The sequence below is a fragment of the Eleutherodactylus coqui genome, chromosome 2, assembly GCF_035609145.1.
Source record: "Eleutherodactylus coqui strain aEleCoq1 chromosome 2, aEleCoq1.hap1, whole genome shotgun sequence".
In the NCBI taxonomy this organism is placed as follows: Eukaryota; Metazoa; Chordata; class Amphibia; order Anura; family Eleutherodactylidae; genus Eleutherodactylus; species Eleutherodactylus coqui.
This window is the reverse complement of record NC_089838.1, coordinates 316831361-316842844: the sequence shown is the minus strand read 5'-3', so window position 1 is coordinate 316842844 and position 11484 is coordinate 316831361. Positions and strand designations below refer to the sequence as shown.

The following is an 11484-nucleotide window of genomic DNA, read 5'->3' as shown; positions in this document are numbered from 1 at the left end:
CTTGCTGTTGTCTATTGCGCGATAAAATCATAGGCAACAGCGATGTGCGATGATTTTCAAGAAAAAGGCATCGCTGACGCTCAAAAATCGCATGAGCAAATATGCCGTGATTTTCTCGCGCTCGCCACCGTTAAGGAGCCCTGAGAGTTAATGGGTTTGTGCTCCTCCGTTGTCCTCAGGAATGTCTGCAGATACGGGAAGTCTGTGGACGGTTTGTGTAAATAGCTGCTCCCAGACCGCGTTAATAGAGGACGTTGTCAACCAACCGGCAGTCGCCACGTGGACGTGCGGCACATTATGGCGGATACGCCATGCATGAAGCTTTGTACACACATTTATGGCATACAGGAGTTGCAGTTTTGGCACACACGGGAAAATTGAGACTTTTTGCACTTTAAGTTTGGCACCGACATTTTTCCTAGAAGTGGGCAATCCGATTTTCCTATCACCCGCATACTCACCTGCCAAGAAACAACCGGCGCTATCTGCTGGCTAAAGCCAGTACTACAACAGGTAGCGTGTCGGACGTGCTCTGATAGCGGTGCAGTCGGACAAATACTGTTAAAAAAAACCCTGATGGACGTCTTCAGACATCGGAGCTGTAAAGGCTAAATCTTAATGTCGGCGGTGGAAGGGTTAATACGTTTGTTGCCTTTAGGCCGGCACGCAGTTCAGGGTCCGTTTACACCAAACGATTTTCATACCGTACAAGCAAAATGTATGCGCCCGATACGCAGAGAATAGAGACCATTGATTTCAATGTTCTATGTTCCTGCACATTTGCGCACAAAAGGTCCCCATAGAAGTCACTGGGGCTCTGCCAATGCTCGCGCAATACGAGATGCGCTCCGTAATTCTGCTGAAAAAAGAACACATCTGGAACTAATTAGACTAATTAGCCATTTAAATTGGTGCGTCTTTGTGCCCCGCACAGAAATGAACACTCCTTGCAAAAAGTGCAGTAAAATACACCGATGCGCGTGCGAAAACGCTGCGCTGAGGCGCACACAAATTTGGTGAAGTTGTGTGAAGGAAGCCTTATGGTACGCTCAGAAATCAAATTTTGGCGTTCATTTGAATCCACCTTGAGTGACGCGTCTCTTCTTAAGCGTATTTTCACACGGGCATTTTTATCGCACGACTTTTGTGCGTTGTGAGACGCACAAAACTCGTATGACCATAGAACCCATTATTTACAGCGTGTCTCACGTGGACAACAATTGCTCTCGCAGCGAGGATGGAAGGATCCGTTTGCGCTGTTTGCAGGGTGATCTCTCTCATTATTCATGGAGCGCGGCGTGCGTTTTATTCTTTCTATTGAAATAACATGCGATTTTTGACTCTGAAAATCACGTATAAGAGTGCGATATCGGTCTGCGTTCCTCGGATTGGTAGCGCACGCGCAGTGTGAATCCAGACTAACACATGGAACCCGTGCCAGAAACTCTGCACATGGATTTTTTTACCCATTTAACTAGGGCGATAAATACACGATCTCGCTGCGGATTTGTAACGCAGTTTTAGAGATGGACTCAATATGGAAAAATCCAAATTGGACTCCACTATGTGAACACAACCCGGGGGGCTCATTCACACGGACATGTTTGGGCTGTGAATAGAACCCGGGGGGCTCATTCACACGGACATGTTTGGGCTGTGAATAGAACCCGTTGATCGCAATGAGTTCACATGAGTGTATTTTACACACACGTTTTGCTTGCGCAAAAAATCCTCAGTATGTCCGTGTGTATTGCGCAGAAAAATAGAACGCCCAGGGCCTCACAAGAGCGTGCGTGCGTATCACTCCCATGTACATGCGACGTGCTGCATACGTTCAATCCCCGTAGTCCATGGCAGGTATGCAGCCAAGATAGCACATGCCGCGTTTGTGCACAATGTGCGAGCGACACAGTGACGGTCTATGGGATATTAGTACTGCGGATTGCGCTCGCAATAACTGCGCTGGTGTGAGGGAGCCCTTAAACTAAACTTATATAGAAAATGCTAAATCTATCATATACAAATCCGCAGTTCTGTTCGATTTGAGTGACATTTTAGGTTCAGTAAGTTTTTATTGGGACAGATAGTATTCCGGTATAAACAGGCCATGTGCAATAATTACACAACAATTCCAGTGCATTTTGGCATAAGTACTTTTGCTTGATTCGCCCCTCCCGCACCTGATTGGTGAGGTAAATCAACTTGTCCTCCGTTTTAGGATAACAATAGTTTTCTAGGCTCGAGCTTATGTTCTAGTAAAACTACAAAATGAACTTCAGGGGAGGGGGAACAAAAATTAGAGAGAAAGAGAGAGGAAAAGAATGAGGGGGAGAGGGGTGCGCTTTGAGTGACATTTTGCCTGAGCGTTCTTCAGCACCTGGCGACGAATACTGGCGCAATTAAAAAAAAACAAAAACTCACCGACTTCCCCTGTAATTTTTGTTGCCAATAGCAACCAATCACAGCTCAGCTTTCACTTGTTGTACTGCTGAGGTAAAATGAAAGCTGCGCTGTGATTGGTTGCTATGGGCAACACAGATTTTCTTTTGGGCAGCTTCCATAAGAATGTGGTTCTAGCCTCATTTTTGCAACCATTTCGTACATTCCTGGACTGCTAACGATAAAAACGCCATGCGACGCAGGGTATATGTATGTATGTATGTATATATGGGTATATCTCCGTGCGTGTGTGTATGTATATATATATATAGGTATATCTCCTAGTGTATGTATATATGGGTATATCTCCTAGTGTGTGTGTGTGTGTGTGTGTGTGTGTGTGTGTGTGTGTGTGTGTATATATATACATATATTATATAATTTATATATTACACACAACGCACAGGTATATCTCCTAGTGGGTGTGTGTGTGTGTATATATGTATGTATGTATATATATAGGTATATCTCCTGGTGGGGGTGTGTATGTATGTATAATATATATACAGTGTGTATATGTGTGTGTGTGTGTGTATATATATATATATATATATATATACACACACACAACACATCGCTGTGTATACACTCAACGCACAGGTATACCCGCAGCGCGCGTGTTTCTGAGTCAGCAAATACAGAAATGTGCGTAAAACTGCAACAGCCATCATGCAAATATGCAGCACAAATGCGCACGTAAATACGCATGCGCCCACGTGAAGCTGGCTTAGAGGAACAGATCAGGCAAATCAGCTGAGTGTATCACATAGCTTAGATACTAGATACCCCGTACTGCATATAATGAGCTGTAGCGTCTTGGTACATTGCAGGTACCCGCCAAGCATCATGACGGTGACGTACACGGCTCGTGTGGCGAACGCCCGCTTCGGGGGCTTCTATAAGCTGCTGCTGCTGTGGAGGGGCAGCATCTACAAGCTCTTATATAAGGAGTTCCTGGTGTTCTTCATCATGTATTCGGCCCTCAGTATAACATACAGGTAAGATGGTCGCCGCTGGGGGTCATTCACGGACGGCTCTTGGGGTTTTGAGTTACTTTTGCTGTTTCCTCAGGTTTCTCCTCACCGAGGATCGGAGACGCTGCTTCGAGAAAGTGTCACTTTACTGCAATAACTACGCCAATCTCATCCCCGTGTCCTTCGTGCTAGGTGAGGCGGTCCGACCGCAGCGTTCGCCAACTCCATATGTGACTAGTACAGCGGTCACTTACATACATAGCGCCTCCCTTATGTTCCCAGTGAAGTTATAGACTATGTGTTGTGAAAAAAAACACCTAGGGGGCGCTGTTGATCTACGCCATATTTCCTTTTTCGTCTCTCAGGTTTCTACGTCACGCTAGTAGTGAACCGTTGGTGGAATCAGTACCTCTGCATGCCAATCCCAGACAGGCTGATGTGTGCCATCTCCGCCACCGTGCACGGATCAGACGAGCGAGGGCGCATGTACCGCAGGACGCTGATGCGCTACTGCAGCATGTCCGGTCTGCTCATCCTGCGCTCTGTCAGCACTGCTGCATTCAAGAGGTTTCCAACTATCGATCACGTGGTGGAAGCGGGTAAGTGCTTAACTGACAGCAAGTAGAGATCTTGATACCGGTGACAAAGTGACACATAAAGCATATTAGAAAGTTGCAAAACTTTTGAGTACACAATAATTTAGCTTCATTTGCATAAGGCTAGACGAGCCCTTTAATGATAGAAGTGGGTGTGGTCTGTATAATGTCAGGGGGTGGGGCTTCTGGTAATAAGTGATTTTCCCGCAGGGTTTATGACTCGTCATGAGAGGAAGAAGTTTGAGAACTTGCACTCCTCCTACAATAAGTACTGGGTCCCCTGCGTCTGGTTCTGCAGTTTGGCTGCGCAGGCGCGGAGCGAGGGCCGAATCCGGGACGATCACGCATATAAAATGCTCATACAGGTGAGTGCGGAGGAGGCGTTATGGAGCGATGCTCCGCAGGATCTTGTTGGGCGCCTGTTACCTTAACATCTTGTGGCCTTAGATAAGGTGACCAGATTTTTCCAGGGTCAAAGCGGGACCAACAGTACAGATTTTGACTGTTCTCTTAGATGCTGAATTTGCTACGGAAATTTATGCTGCGGACATTCTGCAGCATTTCTGCCATGTGTAAACATACGCTGAGTCAGCTTGAGGTACGCTGCCATGTGCGGAGCGGCCTCAATAGTAATAGTGTCCCCCACAGTGACCCCAGTAGTATCGCTCCCCTATACCAGGCCCAATAATAGTATTGACCCCCACAGAAGCCCCAGCAGTAGTAGTGACCCCCCCCCACAGAAGCTCCATAGTATTAGCGCTCCCCTATACTAGCGCCAGCAATAAGTGTCCCCCACAGTGACCCCAGTAGTATTATCGCTCCCCTATACCAGGCCCAGTAATAGTATTGACCCCCACAGAAGCCCCAGCAGTAGTATTGACCCCCCACAGAAGCCCCAGCAGTAGTATTGACCCCCCACAGAAGCCCCAGCAGTAGTATTGACCCCCCACAGAAGCCCCAGCAGTAGTATTGACCCCCCACAGAAGCCCCAGCAGTAGTATTGACCCCCCACAGAAGCCCCAGCAGTAGTATTGACCCCCCACAGAAGCCCCAGCAGTAGTATTGACCCCCCACAGAAGCCCCAGCAGTAGTATTGACCCCCCACAGAAGCCCCAGCAGTAGTATTGACCCCCCACAGAAGCCCCAGCAGTAGTATTGACCCCCCACAGAAGCCCCAGCAGTAGTATTGACCCCCCACAGAAGCCCCAGCAGTAGTATTGACCCCCCACAGAAGCCCCAGCAGTAGTATTGACCCCCCACAGAAGCCCCAGCAGTAGTATTGACCCCCCACAGAAGCCCCAGCAGTAGTATTGACCCCCCACAGAAGCCCCAGCAGTAGTATTGACCCCCCACAGAAGCCCCAGCAGTAGTATTGACCCCCCACAGAAGCCCCAGCAGTAGTATTGACCCCCACAGAAGCCCCAGCAGTAGTATTGACCCCCACAGAAGCCCCAGCAGTAGTATTGACCCCCCACAGAAGCCCCAGCAGTAGTATTGACCCCCCACAGAAGCCCCAGCAGTAGTATTGACCCCCCACAGAAGCCCCAGCAGTAGTATTGACCCCCCACAGAAGCCCCAGCAGTAGTATTGACCCCCCACAGAAGCCCCAGCAGTAGTATTGACCCCCCACAGAAGCCCCAGCAGTAGTATTGACCCCCCACAGAAGCCCCAGCAGTAGTATTGACCCCCCACAGAAGCCCCAGCAGTAGTATTGACCCCCCACAGAAGCCCCAGCAGTAGTATTGACCCCCCCACAGAAGCCCCAGCAGTAGTATTGACCCCCCACAGAAGCCCCAGCAGTAGTATTGACCCCCCACAGAAGCCCCAGCAGTAGTATTGACCCCCCACAGAAGCCCCAGCAGTAGTATTGACCCCCCACAGAAGCCCCAGCAGTAGTATTGACCCCCCACAGAAGCCCCAGCAGTAGTATTGACCCCCCACAGAAGCCCCAGCAGTAGTATTGACCCCCCACAGAAGCCCCAGCAGTAGTATTGACCCCCCACAGAAGCCCCAGCAGTAGTATTGACCCCCCACAGAAGCCCCAGCAGTAGTATTGACCCCCCACAGAAGCCCCAGCAGTAGTATTGACCCCCGCAGAAACCCCAGCAGTAGTATTGACCCCCGCAGAAGCCCCAGCAGTAGTATTGACCCCCGCAGAAGCCCCAGCAGTAGTATTGACCCCCGCAGAAGCCCCAGCAGTAGTATTGACCCCCGCAGAAGCCCCAGCAGTAGTATTGACCCCCGCAGAAGCCCCAGCAGTAGTATTGATCCCCACCAGAAGCCTCAGCAGTAGTATTGATCCCCACCAGAAGCCTCAGCAGTAGTATTGATCCCCACCAGAAGCCTCAGCAGTAGTATTGATCCCCACCAGAAGCCTCAGCAGTAGTACTGACCCCCCACAGAAGCCTCAGCAGTAGTATTGACCCCCTACAGAAGCCCCAGCAGTAGTATTGATCCCCACCAGAAGCCTCAGCAGTAGTATTGATCCCCACCAGAAGCCTCAGCAGTAGTATTGATCCCCACCAGAAGCCTCAGCAGTAGTATTGATCCCCACCAGAAGCCTCAGCAGTAGTATTGATCCCCACCAGAAGCCTCAGCAGTAGTACTGACCCCCCACAGAAGCCTCAGCAGTAGTATTGACCCCCCACAGAAGCCCCAGCAGTAGTATTGATCCCCACCAGAAGCCTCAGCAGTAGTATTGACCCCCACAGAAGCCCCCAGCAGTAGTATTGATCCCCACCAGAAGCCTCAGCAGTAGTATTGATCCCCACCAGAAGCCTCAGCAGTAGTATTGATCCCCACCAGAAGCCCCAGCAGTAGTATTGATCCCCACCAGAAGCCCCAGCAGTAGTATTGACCCCCACCAGAAGCCCCAGCAGTAGTATTGACCCCCACCAGAAGCCCCAGCAGTAGTATTGACCCCCACCAGAAGCCCCAGCAGTAGTATTGACCCCCACCAGAAGCCCCAGCAGTAGTATTGACCCCCACCAGAAGCCCCAGCAGTAGTATTGACCCCCACCAGAAGCCCCAGCAGTAGTATTGACCCCCACCAGAAGCCCCAGCAGTAGTATTGACCCCCACCAGAAGCCCCAGCAGTAGTATTGACCCCCACCAGAAGCCCCAGCAGTAGTATTGACCCCCCCACCAGAAGCCCCAGCAGTAGTATTGACCCCCCCCCCCCCACGGAAGCCCCAGCAGTAGTATTGACCCCCCCCCCCCCCCCACGGAAGCCCCCAGCAGTAGTATTGACCCCCCCCCCCACGGAAGCCCCCAGCAGTAGTATTGACCCCCCCCCCCCCACGGAAGCCCCCAGCAGTAGTATTGACACCCCCCTCCACGGAAGCCCCCAGCAGTAGTATTGACCCCCCCCTCCACAGAAGCCCCCAGCAGTAGTATTGACCCCCCCTCCACAGAAGCCCCCAGCAGTAGTATTGACCCCCCCTCCACAGAAGCCCCAAGCAGTAGTATTGACCCCCCTTCACAGAAGCCCCCAGCAGTAGTATTGACCCCCCCCACAGAAGCCCCAAGCAGTAGTAGTGACCCCCCCCCCCCCCCACAGAAGCTCCATAGTATTAGCGCTCCCCTATACTAGCCCCAGCAATAATAATGACCCCCACAGTGACCCATAGTAGCGGTCCCCTATTCCAGACTAGCAGTAAGGCTGCATTCACACAGGGCGGATTTGCCGCGGTTCTGCCGCAGCAGATCCTCCCGCGGCAAAACCGCCTGCGGCCGCTAATCTCGGTATTAGCCAGCCATGTGGACGAGGTTTCTCAGAAACCTCGTCCACACGGGACGGCTAATGCGCTGCGGTAAATCCGGTTGAAACCGCGGCTGCGGCCGCCGCGGTTTCAAAAGATTGAGCATGTCTGTTTACAGTCGGTTTTTTGTTTATTTATGTTACGGCCGCGCTCTCCTCTATGGGAGCGCCGGCCGCAACGGAAAAGCATGCGGCCGGGCCGCTTCAAAGCCACCGCGGCTTAAACCGTGACGGTTCTCCCGGCGGAAATCTTGCGGTTTTTGCTGCGGCCAAACCGCGAGATTTCCGACGGGAATCCGCCGTGTGTGAACCCTGCCTAATAGTGACCCATATACTTACACTCCTCCTGGAGCAGCGCCTTCTCCCCTCTGCTCTCATCTCCTCTCTAGCGAAACCAAAGTGGAGAGCTGAGGTGAGCAATGCTGGGAAAGCCTTTTAAATGGTAATAGTCCATGAAAAGGCCACTAGGGGGCGCTCGCTGCATGTGGTTTTACTTTGTTCAATGGAATCCGAGTACATCCTTGTGGAGTGAGCGCCCCCTAGTGTTGGGTGCAGGAAGACCGTTTATTGTAAAGGGTAACCGAGCAGCGCTGTAATGTTGAGTTGTCCACTAGGGCGGCGCTGTAATGCTGAGTTGTGCACTAGGGCGGCTTTTGTAACCATGACAAAAGTGTGAAATACGTAAGCTTTCTGTCTGACTGTTTCTGTTTTATGTTTGATGTCTGTTTTCATAAAAGCAGTTGTGTTATTAGATACAAATACTGGATGCCGTTTCCTTGACACTGGGGGGCGCTGTTATGTGCTGAAGACTGGGAGATGCTCTTCTCCATATATTTCGGGTACAATAATGCCTTAATTGAATCTTCTGCATTTGTCCTCCCCATCTTCCATTTTTACAGGAGTTAAACACTTTCCGTGGCAACTGCAGCATGCTCTTCCACTACGACTGGATCAGTGTACCACTTGTGTACACTCAGGTAAGGACGCTGGCCCTTTACATCCATTACTCTAAACCGTGTGGTGCCCGATGACATAGTGGTGCCGCTCCCAGTGGCATATCAAAAAAATGCACTGTTTGCCCTCTGTGTATAGAGCCCATAGAGGGCCGTGAAGGGGGTGGAGCTGCAATACCCAACACAACCCACAGACAATAGTGGCGCTGTTTCTCATAAGCAGGCCTCTTTCTTTCTAATCCTTGACCCTCTCTCCTTGGTGTTAGGTAGTGACCATCGCCGTCTACAGCTACTTTCTGTCATGTATCATTGGACGGCAGTTCTTGGACCCCTCCCAGGGTTACAGCGGCCATGAACTCGACCTCTACGTCCCCGTCTTCACTCTCCTGCAGTTCTTCTTTTACGCTGGCTGGCTGAAGGTAAATGAGAAGTCAAGATATTTTGCGTTTAGTTCTACTGGAAGGTTTCTTTATAGTAGTGGAGTTCCTATAGATCACATGGTATTGCACATATTTACACACCCCTCCCCTCCACCACACCCTCTAGGTGGCAGAGCAGCTCATCAACCCTTTCGGGGAGGACGACGATGACTTTGAGACCAACTTCTTGATTGATAGGAACTTCCAGGTAAAGAGAATCTGTACTTGGGGGGGTCACTAACGCAATTCATGGTATAATCCATATTTCCCAATACGAGGGGGGGAATAATTTTTCAGTGGGTGAAGTATCTAAGAGCAGCCATAACTCTGCCCTCTGCCCCTGTGCTAGGTGTCCATGCTGGCCGTTGATGAGATGTACGGTGATGTTCCCCTCCTGGTAAAAGATCGATACTGGAATGACTCAGATCCTCATCCTCCGTACACCGCCGCCACATTGTTCCAGAAGCATCAGCCTTCCTTCCAAGGATCAACTTTTGACATGGCGTAAGTAGCAAGTCTCCTTCTGGGGTGTTTGCTTGCAGGAAGCTGAGATATAGGGAGTTTGTTTGTTGGGGTCTTCAGAGTTCTGAAGTGGTAAAGTCCAGTTATTAGTCATCAATAGTAAATCGGTGAGGGTCTGCTGCCAGGGACTCCTCCAATGAGCTGTTCTACAGCCCAGTGAGCTGCTCATACACTGAGCTGATTTCAGCAGGGAGCAGATAGCTCCGTTCTCACTGCAGTGGCCAGCCTTGGTATTGCAGGTCAAGTTGCCATTGAGCCGAAAGGGAACTTTGCTTGTATTACAGCTCCTCCTATCTCTGCTCCCTGGAGACACAAGGGAGGGGGATATTGTCTGTAAATACTCCTTTAACTCCTCATTTTCCTCTCAGGCTCGCTAAGGAGGACATGCAGTTCCAGCCCCTCTCTGACATTGAGGAGATGAATGAAGAAACCTATAACCACCCATTCCCACTCTTCAACCGCCTGCTCCCGGGTGTGGGGCCCTCTCCACTTTCCTCTTCTGCTGCTCTCACTACTCCCTTTTTGGCCCCTGGGAGCCGTATGACTCTATTGAGACGATCGACGAGCTCTGCCTCCAGGTCTTCTGGCAGTCTGTACCAGGAAAGTCCTCAAGACCCAACGCAAGCAGGGACCCTTCCTCATCCTGAGACGCGACCTCATGATGTCCCAGTCCAGTCGCTCTTCCAGGCTGAGACCCACCCATCCTTCATACCACACAGTGAGGTTACTGCCCACATTGCAGATACCATTGCTGCCACCCAGGAGGTGGAGGCCAAAACCTTATATGAGGCCTTCTGAATTATAACGAATGGGTGGAGTCAGATTTTATTATGAACTAGAACAAAATTTAGGTCAATGAACATTGCAGAGTTGGACGAGCGTCACGTCCCCAGCTCCTCGCTCTACTGTGCCAAATACGCCGTACGTACTGCTGTTTACACTTTATGATTTGGCACTGCTGCCATCTAGATCAGGTTTAGAAGAGATGCAAATCGATGCATTTTACTGCCTTTTTAGTTAGGGTTTTTCTTTTGTATTTTCTACTATTTAATAAAACTGTGCCCCTTTGTAGTTATTGGATGTACAACAGTCACACCCCCTATAAGCGACACACAGTGCCAATGTAATAACACCCGCACAATAGTGTCATCTATAACCGCAATTCCAAAAAAGGTGGGACACTGTAAAATGTAAAGGGAAAAAAAATGCAACAATTTGGAAATCTCATTTAACCAGATTTTATTTAGAGTAGAACATAGAAAATATCAGAAGGGGGAGGGGAGACATTTTTCCATTCATCTAAAAAAAATTTGATTCATTTAGAAACTGAAGTCAGCAACACATCGCACAAACGTTGGGACAGGAGTACCATAAGGCTAGAAAAAGTAAGAGGGACTAATGAAAATAGCTAGAGGGCCAATTTTCTCCTAAAACACAAGACTGTAGAAAAAAGCATGTTAGAGAGGCCGAGTTTCTCAGAAGCAAAGATGGCCAGAGGTTCACTAATCTGTGAGAAGCTGCATCTAAACATTGTGGAACAATTTCAGAAAAATGTTCAATGTAAAACTGTGAAGACTTTGAATATCCCACCAGCTACAGTACTAAATGTCATCAAAAGATGCAGAGAATGTAGAAAAATTCATGTGCACGGTCATTCAAGGTCGACGGTCAATATTGGATGCTGGAGATCTACGGCTGTCAGGCGCCACTGCATTAAAAACAGGCGTGAATCTATAATACAGGTTCCTGCAGGAGCTCAGGAATACTTCCAGAAATCATTATCTGTCAACACAGGCCGCCGTGCAATCCACAGATACAAGT

General features: G+C 49.8%; 1 protein-coding gene across 1 annotated transcript; it reads left to right on the top strand.

Moving 5' to 3' along the window:
• Positions 1-3285: 3285 nt before the first annotated feature.
• Positions 3286-10734, top strand: BEST2 (bestrophin 2). Its single transcript, XM_066590074.1, has 9 exons — positions 3286-3437; positions 3511-3605; positions 3779-4012; positions 4220-4374; positions 8669-8746; positions 8989-9141; positions 9269-9349; positions 9491-9645; positions 10032-10734. Exons 1-9 carry the CDS (start codon positions 3286-3288, stop codon positions 10459-10461), a joined length of 1533 nt encoding a protein of 510 aa, XP_066446171.1. The 3' UTR covers positions 10462-10734.
• Positions 10735-11484: the final 750 nt, after the last annotated feature.

What these genes read in the sequence shown, in the direction of transcription:
- BEST2 (XM_066590074.1), top strand. Translation starts at nt 3,286, where the DNA reads ATGACGGTGACGTACACGGCTCGTGTGGCGAACGCCCGCTTCGGGGGC. An exon ending in CCCCGTGTCCTTCGTGCTAG is followed by an intron (nt 3,606 to 3,778) that starts GTGAGGCGGTCC and finishes TTCGTCTCTCAG; the next exon opens with GTTTCTACGTCACGCTAGTA. An exon ending in CATATAAAATGCTCATACAG is followed by an intron (nt 4,375 to 8,668) that starts GTGAGTGCGGAG and finishes CCATTTTTACAG; the next exon opens with GAGTTAAACACTTTCCGTGG.